This window comes from Anser anser, assembly GCF_964211835.1.
Source record: "Anser anser genome assembly, chromosome: 2".
NCBI classification, from domain to species: domain Eukaryota; kingdom Metazoa; phylum Chordata; class Aves; order Anseriformes; family Anatidae; genus Anser; species Anser anser.
The window spans coordinates 789328-807546 of NC_139721.1; the positions used below are offsets into that span (position 1 = coordinate 789328).

The 18219-nt window shown below is 71.4% G+C and overlaps 2 protein-coding genes across 3 annotated transcripts; one reads left to right on the forward strand and one right to left on the reverse strand.

Annotated features, from left to right (window-relative positions):
• Nucleotides 1–88: 88 nt before the first annotated feature.
• LOC310895284 (casein kinase II subunit alpha-like) lies at nucleotides 89–10373 on the forward strand. The gene is made up of 13 exons (XM_083826380.1): nucleotides 89–246; nucleotides 3204–3339; nucleotides 4518–4629; nucleotides 5330–5431; nucleotides 5848–5898; nucleotides 6704–6763; nucleotides 7224–7307; nucleotides 8398–8508; nucleotides 8625–8726; nucleotides 9169–9269; nucleotides 9406–9554; nucleotides 9638–9727; nucleotides 9878–10373. The coding sequence occupies exons 2-13, from the start codon at nucleotides 3239–3241 to the stop codon at nucleotides 9991–9993; spliced, it is 1179 nt and encodes a 392-aa protein (XP_083682506.1). The 5' UTR covers nucleotides 89–246; nucleotides 3204–3238; the 3' UTR covers nucleotides 9994–10373.
• Nucleotides 10135–16344, reverse strand: DGAT1 (diacylglycerol O-acyltransferase 1; the record flags this gene model as incomplete). 2 transcript variants are annotated; one of them, XM_083826378.1, is made up of 18 exons in its annotated part: nucleotides 16142–16344; nucleotides 15555–15642; nucleotides 14276–14316; nucleotides 14075–14160; nucleotides 13927–13979; nucleotides 13693–13798; nucleotides 13458–13592; nucleotides 13289–13363; nucleotides 13098–13201; nucleotides 12944–12982; nucleotides 12797–12838; nucleotides 12636–12680; nucleotides 12436–12548; nucleotides 12273–12338; nucleotides 12101–12188; nucleotides 11951–12013; nucleotides 11744–11844; nucleotides 10135–10330 (listed from the first exon to the last, which is right to left on the reverse strand). In XM_083826378.1, exons 1-18 carry the CDS (start codon nucleotides 16327–16329, stop codon nucleotides 10135–10137), a joined length of 1629 nt encoding a protein of 542 aa, XP_083682504.1. In that variant the 5' UTR covers nucleotides 16330–16344. The 2 variants fall into 2 exon arrangements, with proteins under 2 accessions (XP_083682504.1, XP_083682505.1); XM_083826379.1 differs by lacking the exon at nucleotides 10135–10330 and having other exon boundaries at nucleotides 11247–11844.
• Nucleotides 16345–18219: the final 1875 nt, after the last annotated feature.

Here is an 18219-nt window from a genome sequence, read left to right on the forward strand (position 1 = left end):
GTCCCGGCGCGCAGCCGCGGGGGGGGGGCGGGGCGGGGCGGGGGGGTTGCCGCGGTCCCTGCTGCCGGCTCCGGTTCGGGGGCGCCCCCCCGCGGCCCGGCGGGGCTGGGCCCGTCCGAGGGCGCCGCCGGGAGCCGCCGGGAGCCGCCGGGAGCCGCCGGGAGCCGCCGGGAGCCGCCATCTTGCGTCGTCCCCGGCCGCGGGGAGGCCGCGCCCCGCCCGCAGCGCCCGGTGCGGCGCCGCCAGGTGCGGGGGGGCGGGGGGGGCACGGGGGGGGGCGGGGGGCGGCGGAGGGGGAGGGGAGGGGAGGGGGAGGGGAGGGACGGGGGAGGGGGAGGGGAGGGGAGGGGGAGGGGACGGCGGCGTGACGGGGCGGGAGGGGGCGGGGTGGGGCGGGAGGGGGCGGGAGGGGGAGGGGTGGGAGGGGGTGGGGGGGGGTGTGGGGGGGGTGTGGGGGGGGTGGGCGTGGGCGTGGGGGCGAGTGGGTGGGGGTGGGTGTGGGAGGGGGTGGGCGTGAGCTGGGGTGGCGGTGGGGGTGAGTGTGAGCACGAGTGGGCGTGGGGGGGCGTGAGTGGGTGTGGGGGGGCGTGGGGGGGAGCGGGTGGGTGTGGGTGGGCGTGAGAGCTGGAGTGGTGGTGGGTGTGTGTGAGCACGAGTGGGAGGGGGTGGGTGAGTGGGTGTGGGTGGGCGTGAGTGGGAGTGGGACTGCGTGAGTGGGAGGGCGAGTGGATGTAGGAGTGGGCGTGGGGGGGGTGGGAGTGGCAGTGGGGGGTGGGAGGCAGTGCGAGTGGGGGTGTGAGTGGGGGGGTGAGTGGGGGGGTGAGTGGGGGTGCGAGTGGGGGTGTGAGTGGGGGTGCGAGTGGTGCTTGCAGGAGTGGGTGCGGGCCGAGTGGGACGTGAGTGGGAGTGGGTGGGTGCGTGGGAGCAGTGGGAGTGGGGGTTAATGTCGGAGTGGGTGTGAGCAGTGGGAGTGGGTGGGTGCGTGGGTGTGTGGGTGTCAGTGTGGGCATGAACACGGGGAGGGGCAGGCGGGGCGCTGCCAGGGGTGGGGGCACACGCGGGTGGCCCTGGGGGGGGGGACCGTGTGGGGTCCGTGTGGGACCGCGCTGTGCCGCACCGTGCCGCACCGTGCCGTGCGGTTCCGTGCCGTGCCATGCCACGGTGTGCTGTGCCGTGTGGAACTGCGCCGTGCCATGCGGTACCGTGCCGCGCTGTGCCGTGCCATGCGGCACCGCACCGTGCCGTCCTGTGTGGCACCATGCCACGCTGTGCCACGCGGTGCCGTACTGTGCCATGCGGTGCTACACCGTGCCGTGTGGCACCGCGCTGTGCCGTGCAGTACCACGCCACGCCATGCGGTACCGCGACGTGCCATGCTGTACCGTGCCATGCCGTGCTGTGCCATGCGGTACCACACCACGACGAGCCATGCTGTGCCATGCAGTACCATGCCGTGCTGTGCTGTGCCATGCGGTACCGCACTGTGCCATGCAGTACCACACCACGCCATGCGGTACCGCGCTGTGCCATGCAGTACCACACCACGCCATGCAATACCATGACGTACCATGCTGTGCCATGCGGTACCGCGCTGTGCCATGCTGTACTGAGCCATGCCGTGCCATGCGGTACCGCGCTGTGCCATGCAGTACCACACCACGCCATGCTGTACCGCACCACGACGTGCCATGCTGTGCCATGCAGTCCTGTGCTGTGCTGTGCCATGCGGTACCGCGCTGTGCCGCCCCACCCCACACATTCCCAGCCCCTGCCCAGACGCTGCGCCCCCCCCACAACGGTTTGGGGCTGTTTCATGGCTTTTCCAGAACCAGCTCAGAGCAGCCCGGGAGGCCAGGGACAGGTCCCTGTAGCTGGGACCCAGGCAGAGCATGACCGGGGCCGCATCGCCCAAAGCCTGGTGGTGCCGGGGCTCAGCCTGCGCAGCGGGGCCGGCCGCTAGCCCTCGGGGGCGGTCTCAGGGCATCCGTGTGGGGCCGTGGCAGCGGCCGAGCACCGGGGCCATCGGCAGGGCTGCGGGGCTCCGTGGTCGGAGCTGTGGCGAGGGTCGAGGTGTGTCGGTGTGCCCGCGGCTCCCCCAGCCCTGGCGTGTGGTGCTGGAGGCGGACGTATGGGGCTGGAGTTGGTGGGAGCTGGATGCGGTGGGGCTGGAGGTGACCGGAGCCGGAGCTGTGGGGCCGCGCAGCGATTCCGGAGCCGCTCTCGGCTGTTCCGCCCTGTTCGTCCCGGCCCCGTCCTCCTGGGTTCAGCCACGGCCGCCCCCCGGGAGGTTTTGGCCTCTGGGTGCTGGGGCAGCCCCGCGCCCTTGCCCAGGGCAGGGACTGCAGCGGTCAAGCTCCTTGCTGTGTGCTGTGTCCGTGTGCTCGGTGTGCCGTCGGCGCTGCCTGCACCCGAAGCCCCGCTGCCGCGCCGCGTGGCCCCTCAAGCCCTGCACAAACCCTTTACAAAACCAAACCGCCGCTGCCCGGCCACTGGCCAGCACCCCATAGCCGGGCTCGCGCTGCCGCAGTTTCCTCCCTGCCAGCCGCTCTCGCCCCGTTCCGCGGTGTGAGCGGAGCCGCCGCGGCCTTGGCGATGCCGCGTGCGCTCCGTGCCCTCACCCCGGCCCCCCCCCCCCCCAGGCCGGCTGCTGCAGGGACACCGCGTCCCGCGGCCGCCCTTGGCTCCGCGTCTCCCTGACCCGGTGCGGCTCTTGGCTGAGCACCGAGCGGAACTCGGCTCGCTGACGGCTTCCCCACCTCCGCTGCCCGTCTCGGGGCCGTGCTGTGCCTGGCCATGGGGTCCTGGCTCTGCGGCTGCGCTCCGGGCCACATCCTGCGCCCCAGCCCCATTGGGAGCAGATGGTGACATCTGCCCAGTAGCGCCGTGCTGGTGCCAGGCACAGCCCCATCCCTGTTCTTGTCCCCGTGCCCATCCCAGTCCCACAGGACCCAGCCCCAGCACTGCCCTGTTGGTGACACTTCCCGGGCCTCCCCCAGCCTGGCTTTGCATCGCCTCGAGGGCAGGCGTTACTCCAGTGGTGCTGGGGTGGGTGGCGTGGGGCCGGAGCTGGAGCATGGCGAGCGGCTGGGGGGGCGCAGAGCCCCTCGCTGTGCTGCCTCGCGCCCACCCGGCGCACCCCAGACTCCGATTTCTGTCGCGTCCGCCGGGCTCTCACCCCAACTGACGTGTGTTTGTATTTTTAGGGTGAGCGAGGCGCCGCGCCTCTGGCCGTGGAAGCATGTCGGGGCCCGTGCCGAGTCGGGCCAGGGTCTATGCGGACGTGAACACTCAGAGACCCCGCGAGTACTGGGACTACGAGTCGCACGTCGTGGAGTGGGGGTACGCCGGGGCGAGAGCCGGGGGCGCGCTGCGGGGACGCTTTTGGAAGGCTGCGGAGGGCCCCGCGGGGCGTCCCGAGCCGGAGGGTTCCCACACGGATCATTTTTGTCATTGGGAAGCATGGCCACACCGAAGGGGCTTCCCAGCGTGGCCTCTGGGCCTCCTCCGCTGCCCCGTGGGCCTCCAGAGGGTGTTTGGCCCGCGGAGCTGAGCCGGGCAGGACGCGGGCTGCGGCAGCGCGCTGACAGCGCCGGCACAGGGCTCGGAGCCGCGACGGCCTCTCCGCCGCCGGGGGTGCCCCGAGGCCCAGCCTCCGGGACGTGCGGCGGAGGCCGGCTGCTTGACGCGGCACCGGGCGGTGCGGCCGCTCGGGTCCGGGCGTCACGGTGCGGCTGGGAGCGCTGGAGGCTGCTCCTGCTCGGCAGCACGGGTACGAGCGGGGATGTCCCACGCCTCCTCCGTTCGCCTGAGGCTGCGGCACTGACCCCGACCCTGCCTGCGGGCAGCCCCGGCTCCGTTGTGCCGAGCAGTGAGTGCTCTGTGGTGTGCTCCGGGTGCCAGAGGCCGTCCTGCGTCCTGTCTGGTGGCCAGCAGCTTGTAGAGCTGGGCTCGCACCCCGAGGCACCCTCCTTCCTGCGCTCATTTCTCCCCGCCAGCCCTGGCTGCACCTTCCCCTTGGCACAGCACAGCGGCTGCTGCTTCCTTCAGCCCCCTCGGGTGACCGCTCGCACCTCCGTGCGTCTGACCCGTGGGCATTGGCACGGTTGTTTTCTCCTCTCCTGGCTCCCGTGCACGGAGCGTTTATTCCCGTGACCCCTCGGGGGGGTCCAAGACCCTTCCCGCCCGGTGAAGAGGGGGGGGCCCTGGGCTGGAGGCGTTTCCGTCGGGTGCTTTGTGGCTCTGCGCCGTCACCCGCCCGCTGGCGGACTTGGGAGCGGGCGGTGAGGATGCAGCTGGGCCCCGTGACACCAGCACGCTCCGTGCCTGTCCCTGGGGGGGAGCCACGCGTGCTCCTCTGCTGCCCTTGGTGCCGCTGGCGCTGCTTCCCCCGGAGCGGCCCCGAGCCCCGGCCCCGCCGCTCTCCGCGCTCTCACCAAGGCGCTGGCGCTGGAGCCGCCGCGCTCCGCCACGGCCTGGCTGCGGTCCCCTCACCGCCTCTTCCTCTGCTTCCCCGACAGCAACCAGGATGACTACCAGCTCGTGCGGAAGCTCGGCCGCGGCAAATACAGCGAGGTCTTCGAAGCCATCAACATCACCAACAATGAGAAGGTGGTCGTGAAAATCCTCAAGGTGGGCGCGTGCGAGGGCTCATCGCCGCCGGGCTCCTCGGCGTCTCGGACTGACCGCGGCTGCTTCGTGCCCTGCGGCTGAGCGCGGGCACAGCCCCACGGCCCGGGGGCTCCGCAGGCTGCCCCAGCCCCTGGTCACCTTCGGGGCCGCGTTTGGGCTCGCTGGGGGCGAGCTCATTATTCCAGTAGGACTAAACCAGGCGTAGTTACGGTTAGCAGGACGTGAGAGTTACAGGGCATGGGTCGGTCCTCGCAACGCTGCCTGTGCGAGAGAAAGTGGAGGTGGGAGGAGGGCACCAGTTAGAGGGTGAGGACAGGCTGTGGGTGAGAATATGAGCCCGGGAGACGTTAATAAACCCACAATGAGCACAGGGCTCGGGGGCAGGAGGAGCCCCCTGATGTGGGGGGGACCCGAAGGCGCTCGGGCTGGGCTCCCCGACGTACGCATCCCCCTGGCAACACTGCGCGGTTCCAAAGATTCAACCCGGGGCTTGAAGAGACCAAGCTCGCTCCTAGGCTGCTTTTCCTAGGGAAAGAATTCCCCGAGGGTCCCCCCCAAAAGCAGGACACGGGGTTCCTCCTGCGGTGGGGAGCTGCTGTCCTCGGGGGGGCAGAGCCGCAGCGCCCGGGGAAGGCGCCCGCTCGCCGCGGTGTGAACGGCCGGCGAGGGCTCTGACCGGAGCCTGCTTTCTCTTTGCCAGCCTGTGAAAAAGAAGAAGATCAAGCGCGAGATCAAGATCCTGGAGAACCTGCGCGGGGGCCCCAATATCATCAGCCTGCTGGACATCGTGAAGGACCCCGTGGTGAGGAAGGGCACGGGGCAGCCCTGCAGCCACCCGCAGCGGTGCCGCGGCGGCCCCGAGAGGGTGGAGACGGGGAGGCAGGGGGGGCGCAGGGCTTTGGGCATGGACCCTCCTGGAGGCGAAGCACGGGGCAGGACGCTCCCCTCCACCCCGCTGCCCCCGCGCCTCGCAGCCTGCTCCAGCCCTGCTGCAGGCGCCGCCGTTCCAAACGGGGCCTCCCTCGTGCCTGCCTCAGCCCGGCCCCCGGGACCGAGGTGCGAGCTCACGAGGATGGGGCTGGGCACACTGCCTGCCCGGCCCCGTCCGCACGCTGCACCGGGCAGCCCCAACCTCTTTTCTCCTTCTTTTCCCTCTTTTTTCCCTCTTTTCCCTGTTGTCTCCCCTCTGCCTGGTGCCCTGCCGCTCCCGCCCTGCAGTCCCGGACGCCCGCCCTGGTCTTCGAGCACGTCAACAACACGGACTTCAAGGTGAGCGCCCGCCACCGCGGGGACCTGCAGGGGGCTGGGAGAAGCTGGGGGGGTTCTGGCCCCCCCTGCAGAGCCGGCAGCGCGCCCCAGTTCCCCCACAGTGTCACAGACGTGGTACTGCAGCCGGCTGCTCTTTGCTGTTTGACAGCTGAGGGCCGAGCCGCAGCACCAAGCTGGTGCTCGCGCTTGTCCCAGCCGATCCCGGTCTCTCCGCCCCGGCGGTGCCCGGCGTGGGCTCGCAGTCGCCACCGGGCGCTGGGAGCGGGCAGGGGCTGCGGAGCCAGCGGGGCTGAGCGGAGGAGGTGGGAGGTCGGGGAGGTGGGAGGTCGGCACGACGGCGGCGATTTAGTGAAGCTGCTGCCCGGGCTGGGGCTGCTCCGCTCCGTTCTCGCGAGTCACAAACGTGCTGGAAGCCCCGGTGCTGCCCTGTACCCTCCCTGGCTCTTGTCCCCAGGGTTTGGCTTTGGGCCGCTGCAGCCTCGGGAGGGCACGCACGCTTCCGCCCTCATCCCGGCCCTGGGTGGGAGCTGAGCCCCCCGGGCACAGTTTGGGAGCTCCGCGGTGCCCGTGGTGGGTGCGGGCTGGGTCCAGGCCAGCTCTGCATGCTGTGCCACAGCCCGGCCGCCCTGCTCCTCCCTGGGGTGTGCTGCTGTGAAATTTGGGAGACCTTGGGGGTGCTGAGCTGCCCCAGAGCTGTTCTCCCCCCTTGGTGCTTCTGCTCTGGGGCCGTGGATCCCAGACGCGCCCCCTCGGGAGCATCGGGCGGGCGCCGCGCCGCGTTCACCGCCTCTCCCTGTTCTCGCAGCAACTCTACCAGACGCTGTCCGACTTCGACATTCGGTTCTACATGTACGAGATCCTAAAGGTGAGCTCCCGGGAAGCCCTCCCTCGAGCAGAGAGCCGCCGCCAACTCCTCCGGCCAGCCCCCAGGGAGCTCCGCTTGGCCCCGAGGCCCGGCTGCGGCACCGCCGGCCGGCCGCGGCGCGGGGAGGCTGCGAGGCAGGTGGCGGCGGAGCGCGGCGGCGAAGGCTGAAGGGGATGAGGCCACCGTGCCCTTGGGCGGCCTCCCGCTGCCACCTGCCTCCCCGGCCCGCGGCGCTGGGGCTGGTCCCCAGGGCGCCGTGTGCCTGCCCCATCCATCACCGCCCACGCAGGACAGGGCCGGAGGCCCCCGGGGACACGTTTGTGCTCGCCGAGCCTGGCGTCACCGGCGCGGGGCCGGCCGCGGCGCAGCCTTGGGGTCTGTCCTTCGTGCCGGCCCCGCCGGCCCCCCGCCCCTGCCGCCCGGTGACGCGCGGGGCCTGACGCCGCCGTTCCGTCCGCAGGCGCTGGACTACTGCCACAGCATGGGCGTCATGCACCGCGACGTCAAGCCGCACAACGTTATGATTGATCACGAGCACAGAAAGGTACGGCGGGGCACATTGCGCCCCCACCCTGCCCCCCGGTCCCTCAGACGAGCCGTGGCTGCGGCTGTCCCGGCACGGCACCGTCTCCTCTCCCAGCGCCCTGCGCTCGGCCCGGCCGTGGTGGTTTGACCCCGAAACGTCCCCGGCGCGGTGCAGCTCTGGTGCTGCCCGTCCCCGATCCCTGCTCCCGAGCCCTCGCGGGGAGGGCTGGACGCGCAGCTGCTGGTTTGGCAAAAAGGGGCGGCCATAAAACCCGCACCTGCGCCCCGTAAACCCGCTTTATTTGCCAGCTGCTTGTCGGCAGCTCGGGCTTGTAAACCTGACTGCAGATCCCTTCCGGCGCGCTGCGGCGCCCGGCCACCTGCGCCCCCCGCATAAATCGGACTTCAAACGGCGTCTGCGGGGGCCGAGCCTCCCGCGGCCGGGAAACACCCCGTTATCGCAGCGGAACGGGGGCCGGCCCCACGTGCCCCTTGGGCACGCTGCCCTTTGAAACTTCCCCGTCACCGCTGCCGCGATGGCCCGGCACCCGGCGCGCCCAGCCCGCGCCCTGGGCTGATCCCATCCGTCCTTTCCCCTAAATTCATGCCAACCCCCGAGGGGGAGCCGGGAGGCTCGCTGTGGGCAGCAGAGGTCCCGGTGTTAATAAGGCTTTGGTTTGAGGCGGGGGGGGGGGCCGCGCGTTTCCTACAGGAGCCGGAGGGCTGTGGTCAGGGAGTGCCGGCTTCGCGCGGGGTCTGCGGGGACCGGCCGGGCGCTGTGCGGCGTTAACAGCCTGCCTGATGGACCGGGGCCTGCCTCATCTGCTGCCCTAATGAGCGGGGCTGGGGGGGGGTGATCCTGACAAGTCTGAGAAATGATATGAAAATTTGGGGGGGGGGGGGCAGGGTGACAAAGCGGTCATTGAGGTGCCGCTGCGCTGTGCTCGTCCTGCTGCGGCCACCACGGGGCTCGGCACCGCTGTCACCGCGTGCACCACGATGGGGCCGGTGCTGGCGCTGAGCCCCGCGGGCCGGGAGCCCCCGGGGGGGGGCAGCGGGGCCGGTGCCAGCGCCCTCCCTTTCTCCCTGCCTCCCTCCCTCCCTCCCAGCTGCGCCTGATCGACTGGGGGCTGGCGGAGTTCTACCACCCCGGCCAGGAGTACAACGTGCGGGTGGCCTCGCGCTACTTCAAGGGGCCGGAGCTCCTGGTGGACTACCAGGTACGGCTCCGGTGGCCGCCGGGGGCTGGGGGCACACTGGGGGTCCCCGCTCGGGGCCGTGCCAGCAGCCTGGGGGGGCATCGCTCAGCTCCCGCCCCGTTCCGTGTCCTTCCCAGATGTACGACTACAGCCTGGACATGTGGAGTTTAGGCTGCATGCTGGCCAGCATGATCTTCCGGAAAGAGCCCTTCTTCCACGGCCACGACAACTACGACCAAGTGAGGGCCCCCCCCCCCCGCCCACTGCCTCACGTGCCACCCTCTGAATCCCGGGGTCCCCCCCCCAAGCCGGGGTCTCCTCTCGCCACGTCCTTCCCCCTGTCGGAGGAGCCAGGCGGAGCGCTGGCGGTGGCTACGTCCAGCCCCTGGGCAGGGGGCGAGGTACTGGTTGTACTGGGAGGCACAAATGGAGCCACCTGCGGGCACCCCGTAACGCACCCACGCATCCCTGGGCGTAAGCGGCGCCAGCGCCAGCCCGGCAGGCTGTACGGCTCCCTGCTCACACAGGGCACTTGCTGGTACCTCCCGGCTGCTTTCCTCCACCAATTGCCACGTCCCCAGTGGGGGAGCGAGGGTGGTGGGGTTAGGACTGGGCCGGGCGGGCGGGGAACTGGTCCCTGCCGTCACCACCAACCCCACCACTTCTCCGCCCTCGCGCCAGCTCGTGCGCATCGCCAAGGTGCTGGGGACGGAGGACCTGTACGACTACATCGACAAGTACAACATCGAGCTCGATCCCCGCTTCAACGACATCCTCGGCAGGTGGGTGGATGGCACAGCCGACGCGGTGGGGATGGGTGGCAGCGCCCTGCACCGAGCTGCCCCGGCGCAGACACCGCGCGCGGTGCTGGCCGTGCCGGCTCTGCCATCCTCCTCCTCCTCCTCCTCCTCCCGGCAGACACTCGCGGAAGCGGTGGGAGCGCTTCGTGCACAGCGAGAACCAGCACCTGGTGAGCACCGAGGCGCTCGATTTCCTGGACAAGCTGCTGCGCTACGACCACCAGACGCGGCTGACGGCCCGCGACGCCATGGAGCACCCCTACTTCTGTACGTCCCGGGGGCAGCGAGGCGCCGGCGCTCCCCTCGGCGTGCCGGGGGCGACCCCTGACGCCTTCCCCTCTGCCCCGCAGATCCCATAGCAAAAGACCCGGCGAGGATCGGCCCCTCGGCCGGGCTCTCGGCCAGTACCACGCCTGTCAGCTCCTCCAGTATGTTGGCAGGTGGGTGCTGGCGCGGGGGCACCAAGGGCTCGCCGGGGGCTCGGGGCTGCCGGGGTCGCGTCGTCCCGAGCCGCGCCGGCTCCTGGCTCTGCCTCCTGCTCCTGTCCTCGTCCTGCTGGAGCCTGACGCCCCGTTCTCTCCCCGGCGCAGGCATTACCTCGATGTCCGCGGCCCAGCCCATCGGCAGCCTGGCTGCGTCGCCCGTCATCTCCTCTCCGAACGCTTTGGGCTCGCCGGTGCCCGCCGCAGCGGGCGCACAGCCCTGACCTCACGCCGCCGCTGCCGGCTCCCCGCAGCGCCCGGCGCCGCGCCGCCTTCACCCTCCCGCCGCCCCTGCGCCAGCCGCGGGCCCCGGCCGCCGAAAAGGGGTGGGGTGGGGGTGGGGGGGGCGCTCTGGAATTTTATTTTTATTTCTGTCGAGTACGAAACACAAAAGAGCAAAGACGTAGGTTCCTTTTTCCCCCCCCGCCCCGTGCCGTAACAATATCGCGCGCTCTGGCTACGGACCAAGGCTGATCTCCGTTGCGTCTGTGTCGGGGTAAAGAGTTAGCTGCATTCTTCTCATGAGGATCATGAGCAGTGATGCAACTGCGGTGTAGAAATCTAAAATGGATAATAAATTTTATTTTCTATGTCCCTAACCGGACGGCAGGAGCAGCAGCTGGTTCTTGGGGGTGGCACAGACACGGGGCGGTGCTCCCGGTACGGCTCCGGCACGAAGCGGAGCAAAGCCAGAGCAGGGCCCGGTTCCCCCAAATCCCAGCGCCCCCAGTTTGAGTGCTGCGACCCTCCCCCAAAATGGCAGCTTGTGCCCGGAGAGGGGGAAGGTGGGGAGGGCCCAGGGGGTTCCTCAGTGAGGTCCAGAGCTCCCTGGGGAGGAACCCAGGACAGAAACTGCCCCAGGGGCAGGCCCAGGGGCAAGGTTGAGCCCCACAAGTGGCCTTGTGGGCAAAGCTGAGCCCCACAAGTGGTCCTGGAGGCAAGGTCAAGCCCAAGCCCCACAACCCGGCCCAGGGCAATGCTGAGCCTCACAAGTGGCCCCGGGGGCAAGGCCCAGCCCCACAAGCGGCCCCAGGGTCAAGGCCAAGCCTCACAAGTGGCCCCGGGGGCAAGGCCCAGCCCCACAAAGCGGCCCCTATGGTCGAGGCCAAGCCCCACAGGGGGCCCTGGGGCTAGGCCCGGCCCCACAACCAGGCCAGGGGCAAGGCCGAGCCCCGCAAGTGGCCCCAAGGGACAAGGTGAAGCCCCACAACCAGGCCCAGGGCAATGCCGAGCCCCACAAGCGGCCCCAAAAAGCAGCCCCGGGGTCAAAGCTGAGCCCCACAAGGAGCCCCCCCCAAGAGGCCCTGGGGGCAAAGCTCAGCCCCACAAGCGGCCCCAGGGCAAGGTCGAGCCCCATAACCAGGCCCCCGCTGCCAGGAGCGGTTCGGGCACGGGGCGGGGGGGGGGACGGCAGCTCCTGGGGCCCAGGACGGGGGCAGCACAACCGGGGGCAGCGACACAAGGACGGCGCAGGGCGTTGGAAAACCAGACACTTTAATCCCTCCGCGTTCGACAGTCTGAAAGAGTTAAAAAGTGGCTGAGCGAGGACCGGAGGACGCCGGGAGGCAGCAGCAGGGGCCCGCGGCCCAGGCCAGGGCTCGGGGCCAGCGCCGTGCCCCCGCGAGCGTCCCAGGGGCGCCCAGAGGCCCCCGGGGAGGTGACAACGGGGACGGACGAGAGCGGTCACGGGCCGGCACCGTCCTTCAAAGTGCCTCGGCAGGAGCTTGGCGCCGGCCCCAGGAGGCGGAGGAGGCCGGAGGGCCCGGCCGAGCTCCTGGCGCGCGGGGCTGGGGGCAGAGCAGGGCCCCCCCGGGGCTATTGCATTGATCCGACATTCAATTCACCGGGAGAGGGGGCGCCCCCCGGGGCAGCCGGGACCCCCACGAGCGTCGCAGTCCCGGGGGGGGAGTTGCGGCCCCCCCCCCCCCTCAGCGGCCCCCCTCGTAGTTGAGCACGTAGTAGTCGTGCACGTACATGAGGACGGCGATGGGCTGCCCGATGATCAGCGACATCCAGACGGCCGCGTTCCCGTAGTTACCCCTGAGGAACTTGGACACGAACCAGGCCAAAGGGATCTGGGGGGGGGGGGGGGGTCAGGGCAGCCTCAGCCCCCCCCCCCCCGTTGCTGCAGGACTGGGGGGGGACAGGGCTCCGAGGCGTCCTCCCCCCGTACCCCCTTACCTGCGCCGCCATCCCCATGAAAGCCCAGAGGCGGAACATCTTCAGCGGGACGCTGACCAAGTACTGCGGGGACACAGGGACAGCTCCAGCCCCCGGGGGGGGACGGGGATGGGGGCAGACCCCCGGGGGGCTTGGGGGCGAGCACCGACCCTCGTGGAAGAAGGCGGAGGCCAGGAACACGGCCGTCTGCGCCGTCCACTTGCTGACCCCCCGCTTCAGCATGGGCTTGTAGAAGTGTCTGGGGAGGGGCAACCCCGTGAGAATTGGGGGGACATGGGGGGGGGGGGGGCACGGACGGGACCCTCCCGCGGCCCCCCCGCACCTGAGGCACCACTTGTGCACGGGGATGTTCCAGTTCTGCCAGAAGTAGGTCACCGACTCCGAGTTCCTGCGGGGAAGGGCAGGGACCGCGGGTTGGGGGCAGCCCCCCCCGCCGGGCTGGGGGGGGGGGGCCAAGAGGGGACACCGCCCCCCCCCCAACTCACCACCAGTCCCTGTAGAACTCCCGGTCCCCGAACTGCATCACTTCGGCCACCGCGTTGAGGCAGGAGTGGAAGAACCAGTAGAAGAAGATGAGCCAGATGAGGTGGTTGGGGACCTGCGGCGGGACGCGGGGCTGTCGGCGGGGGGGTCTGACCCCCCCGCGGTGGGGGGGTGGGCTGGGGGGGGTGAGGGGGGTACTCACGGCCAGCTTGAGGAGCCGCTCGATGATGCGGGAGTAGTCCATGTCCTATGGGGGGGGGGCGGCGCCGTCAGCACCGGCCCCCAGCAGCCCCCACCCCAGCGAGATAATGCAGGGGGGGTGACCCCCCCCGAGAGCCCCGTGCCCCTCCCCGCCTTGCTCACCCGGAACGGCTTCATGGAGTTCTGGATCGTGGGCACCATCCACTGGAAGGGAAAAGCCGCTGGAGCCCGAGGGAGCCCCCCCACCCCGCTGACACCGGGCAGAGCCCCCCCACGGGGAGGGGGCGCGCAGCCGAGGCCCCCCCCTACCTGCTGGATCAGCCCCACCATCAGCTGGATGAAGAAGAGCTGCAAGAGGACAGAGGCAGGGACCTCAGGGGGACGGTGGGGACCCCCTGGGGGGGCCGCCCCCCCAGCAGACCCCCCCCCGGGGGGGCTCTCCCCGCCCCCCCCCAGCACCCACCATCTCGAAGAGGCGCCGCAGCAGGAAGCGCTTGCGGATCCGCGGGGAGCGGGGGAAGTTGAGCTCGTAGCAGAGGGTGGGCGCGAAGAGGAAGTAGTACAGGTCTGTGGGACAGCGGCCGTGGGGTGGGGGCCGGGGGGGGCAGCCCCAACCCCCCCCCAAAAAAAATCCCCCCCTTCCCGGGCACGTACTGCTGTAGGTGAGGTTGTCGGGGTAGGCGACCCCGCTCCTGCCCACGTCCCCGTTGGCCTTGGCGGGTCCTGAAGCTGGGGGGGGGATGGAAGGAGGGGGGGTGAGAGCCCACCCAGCCTGGGGGGGGGGTCCCCACGGCCCTGCCCCCCCCCCCCGGCAGCCCCGTACCTGCAGCCGAGCTGTCCCCGCCCGGGGGGGCCGCTTTGGCCTCCCTCCTCTGGCGGCACCACTTGTTGAGGTCCCTGAAGGAGAACAGCTTGAGGAAGAGGACGGTGTAGACGGCCAGGGTGAACACGGCCCCCACTGCGGGCACAGACACGGGGGGGGGGCGGTGAGGAGGTGTTGGGGGGGGGGGGCAGCGGCCACGTCCCAGCCCCGCCGTGCCACGGCCCCGGCTCCTCACCGGGCGTGATGGAGGTGACCGCGAGCACCACGGCGGCGGGGAAGCAGAGGATGGCCAGCAGGTTGGCGGCGTGCAGCGCGGCGCCGGCGCGCTCCGACAGGGAGCCCTGGGTGGGGGGGGGGGGGAAGGAGGGGGTTGGGGGGGGGGGGGGCACAGCAGGACCCCCCCCACACACACCCACAGAGCCCCCACGGGGCGAGCGGGGCCGCATCCTGCCCTCGTTCGGGGGCTCACCGCCGCCAGCCGCCTCTCCAGGGTCAGGGCCGCCACGGCGAAGACATTGGCCACTGCGAGGGGGGGAGGAAGAGGAGGAGGAGGAAGTCAGTGTGTGTGTGGGGGGGCACGCAGCACAGAGCCCCCCCCCGGTCCCCGAGGCGCTCACCGATGATGAGGCAGAGCGAGGGCCAGCTGTAGGGGTCCTTGAGGAACAGGGAGACCACCTGGATGGGGTCCACCAGGATGCCGTACCTGCACCCGGGGAGGGGCCCTGAGCGCGTCCCCCCCCCGGGGGGGGCAGGAACTCGGGGACGGGGTCAGAGGTCGCTGTCCGTCTGTCCGTCCCCCCCCACCCCCCCCCACTTACTTGATGAGGTTTTCCAGGAAGAGCCGAGCGTTGCTCAAGACCTGCAAGAGCGAGGCGGGCGTTGCGCAGGGCTGGGGGGGGGGGCACCGCTGCCAGGCCGCCCCCACCCCAGGAGCACCCCACCAAACCCCCCGAGGGCTCAGGCGTGTCCCCAAATCCCCCCCACGGGGCTGCCCCACAGCCATGACCCCCCCGGGATTCCCCAGGGGGGGTGACGGGGAGCCTGCCCCTTGCCCCCCCCCCGGGGCCAGCCTGTGCCACGCGGGCGCGCTTCTGGGCCAGGGTTCGGGCGGGCGGCGCCCAGCGGGGTGCGGCCCCGATAAGGGCGCCCCGGGGACAATGGGGACACCGAGCGGGGACAGCGGGGACCCCAACTGGGGACAATGGGCACCCTGAGCATGTCCCTGGGGACCCCCACTGGGAACACCGGGGACCCCAACTGGGGCCACTGGGGACCCCGACAAGGGCCACTGGGGACCCCAACCAGGGACAACGGGGACCCTGACCGGGGCCACCGGGTCCCCATCCGGGGCCATTGTAGACCCCATCTGGGGGGTCACCAGGGACCCCAACCGGGGACATTGGGGACCCCAACCAGGGGGTCACCCGGGATCCTGACTGGGGCCACTGGGGACCCTGAGCACATCCATGGGGAGCCCAACTGGGGACAACGGGGACCCCGACAAGGGCCAACGGGTCCCCAACTGGGGCCATTGGGGACCCCGAGTGGGGACAACAGGGACCCAACTGGGGCCACTGGGGAACCCAACTGGGGGGTCACTGGGGACCCCAACTGGGGCCAACAGGGACCCTGACCAGGGCCATGGGGTCCCCAACCGGGGCCAATGGGGACCCTAACCAGAGCCACTGGGGACCCTGCGTGTCTTCCTGGGGACCCCAAGTGAGGCCCCCGGGTCCCCAACTGGGGCCATTGGGGACCCCAGCTAGGGACCCCAACCAGGGGGTCACTGGGGACCCCAAGTGTGTCCCTGTGGACTCCAACTGGGGCCACTGGGTCCCCAAACGAGGCCAACAAGGACCCCAACCGGGGCCACTGGGGACCCCGACAGCGTCCCTGGGGACCCCAACTGGGGCCATTGGGGACCCCGACGGGGGGGTCACCGGGCTCCGTCCCGGCAGCACCGAGCCCTGCTCCGAGCACCGCAGCGGCAGCGCCAGCAGCATCCGGGCGGGCGGACGCCCCCGGCTCGGTGTCGGGCGCTAATTAATCCCATTAGCTAATTGGATCCCCGCGGGCTGAGCCGCCGGGCGCACTCACCAGCATGACCACGCACCAGTTGAGGACGCCGCGGTAGTTGCTGTAGCCGCTGGCGGAGCTGAGCAGCGACTCCTGCACCCGGTGGCACCTGCGGGCAGGGGACGGGGGGGCTGATCCTGCACCCCCCCGCCCACCGGGACCCCCACGGGAACCCCCAGGACCCCCCCGTGCCCACCAGGAGCCCACCAGGCCCACCGGGGACGCGGGGTCAGAGCTCCTCCGGGGCAGGATCGGGCCCAAAACGCTGGGAGATGGGGGGGGGGGGGGGTGAGGGGGGGGGGCAGGGGTCAGGCTCAGCACCCACAGAGCAGGACCGGGGGGGTCCGGGGGGGTCCTGGGGGGTCCCAAGCGGGTCTCGAGGGGTTCCGGGGGGGTCCTGAGGGGGTCCCGGGGCAGGTGCCCGGTTTCCCCCCCCCAGACACGGTGCCCCCCCCGGCCACAAAGCCCCCCCCCGGGACACGGAAGCACCCCGCCGGTGCCCGCTGACCCGCCCCGGACACGGAGCGCCCCCCCCGGACACGGTGACCCCCCCCCCAAGACACGGAGCCCCCCCCCGGTGCCCGGTGCCCCCCCCCCGTCCCCGTTACCTGAAGTCCCCGCTGGGCTCGTGGCCGCCGTCCGAGCCCAGGTCACCGCCGCTGCCCGGTCCCGGTCCCGGTCCCGGTGCGGGGGGGGGGGGCTGGGGGGGTCCCGGTGCCGCCTTGGCCGCCCCCCCCCCCCCGCCGCCGCCGGCCCCCCCCGCCGCTGCTGCCGCCGCCGCTCCGCGCTCGCCCATGGCCGGGCCCCGCCGCCTCCCGGCCACCGTACGGGGCCCCCCCCGCCGCCACGGCCTTTGTAACCTTGGCAACGCCCCCCCCCCCGCCCGGTTCCGCCCCCCCCCCCGTTCCGCCCCCCCCAGCCCCGCCCCGGGGCCGGCCGCGCACGGCCGCGGACTACAACTCCCAGCAGCCCCCGCGCCGCCGCCGTGATGGGCGGCGGGGTGGGCCAATGGGGAGGGGGAGGGAGGGAGGGGGTCCGGCCAATGGAGGTGGCGGGAAGGGGGAGGCCGGCCAATGGGAGGGAGGGGGGAGAGGCGGGGGAGGGAGCAGCGGGGAGATGGGCGGAGGGGAGGGGGCGGTGGAGGGGGGGGCGCAAAGGTGGGGGGGAGAGGGGGGAAGGGGGGAAGGGGGGGGCAAAGGGGGGTAAATGGGGAGTAAATGGGGGAGACTGGGGGACTGTGGGGGCAATAGGGGGCTGGGGGTACTGGGGGGGCATGGGGGGCACTGGGGGGGCACGGGGGGGGCACTGGGAGGAATGGGAGGGCCTGGGTCAGAATGGGGGGGTCATGGGGGGGCAAAAGGGGGGGGGATTTGGGGGGGTGGGGGGCTATGGGGGGGGCAGTAGGGGGCCTAGGAGGGCAATGAGTCTGGGGCCATGGGGTGGGGGGCATGGGGGGGTCAATGGGGGGGACATGGGGGGTACTGGGGGGGGCATGGGGGGGAATTGGGGGAATGGGGGGCCTGGGTCAGAATGGGGGGGCATGGGAGGGGAAAAGGGAGTGACTGGGGGGGGGCTATGGGGGGTAATAGGGGGAAACTGGGGGGGGTCAATGGGGTCTGGGGCTGGGGGGGCATGAGAGCCTGGGGTGGAATGGGGAGGGGGGATCATGGGGGGGGCAATGGGGTTGGGGGCAGGCTGGGGGCTGGGGGTTTGGGGGGCAATGGGGGGCCTGGGGGGGGGCATTGTGTGGGGTGGGGGCTGCAGGGGGGGCTCCGAGCTGGGGGGGGGGCTGGGGGGGGTGCAGGCACGGCCCTGCGCTGCTTCCCCTGCACTGGCCGTGGCGATGGGCGCTGTGCCATGGTGTGCCATACCGTGCTGTGCCGTGCCGTGCCATAACACACCGTACCGTGCTGCACCGTGCCATGCTGTACCGTGCCGTACCATCCCGTGCCGTGCCGTGCCATGCCATGCCACGCTGGCCGTGCCACGCTTGGCCACGCTACGCCATCCCCTTCCGTGCCATACTGCGCTGTGCCACGCCACGCCGTGCCATCCCGTACCGTGCCACACCGGCTGGGCCACGTTCTGCTGGGCCACGGGGCCAGGCAGGCTGTGCCGTGCCGTAACGCGCCCAGCTGTGCCGTGCCGTGCCACGCCGTGCCAGCTGTGCCCTGCCAGCTACACCATGCCGTGCCATGCCGTGCTAAACCGCGTCACACCGTGCACTGCTGGCCACACCACCGCGTGCTGTGCCCCCCGTGCCGTGCCATGCTGTGCCGTGCTGGGTAATGCTGTGCTACACCACCCAGTGCCATGCCATGCTGTGCCGTGCCGTGCCATGCTGTGCCATGCCATGCTGTGCCGTGCCATGCTGTGCCACGCCACCCTTTACCATGGCATGCTGTGCCGTGCCATGCCGCACTGTGCTATGCCACCCCGTGCCATGCCATGCCGTGCTGTGCTGGGCTACGCTGTGCTACACCACCCAGTGCCGTGCTGTGCCAAACTGTGCTATGCCACCCTGTACCGTGCCATGCTGTGCCATGCTGTGCCATGCTGTCACTGCTGTGCCATGCTGTGCCACCCCGTGCCATGCCATGCCATGCTGTGCCATGCCATACTATGCTGTGCCACACTGTACTATGCCAACCTGTGCCGTGCCATGCCATGCCATGCCGTGCCATGC

Coding starts and splice junctions, on each gene's coding strand:
- LOC310895284 (XM_083826380.1), top strand. CDS start 3,239: ATGTCGGGGCCCGTGCCGAGTCGGGCCAGGGTCTATGCGGACGTGAAC. Junction 6,764..7,223: donor ACATGTACGAGATCCTAAAG/GTGAGCTCCCGG, acceptor TTCCGTCCGCAG/GCGCTGGACTACTGCCACAG. Junction 7,308..8,397: donor TTGATCACGAGCACAGAAAG/GTACGGCGGGGC, acceptor CCTCCCTCCCAG/CTGCGCCTGATCGACTGGGG.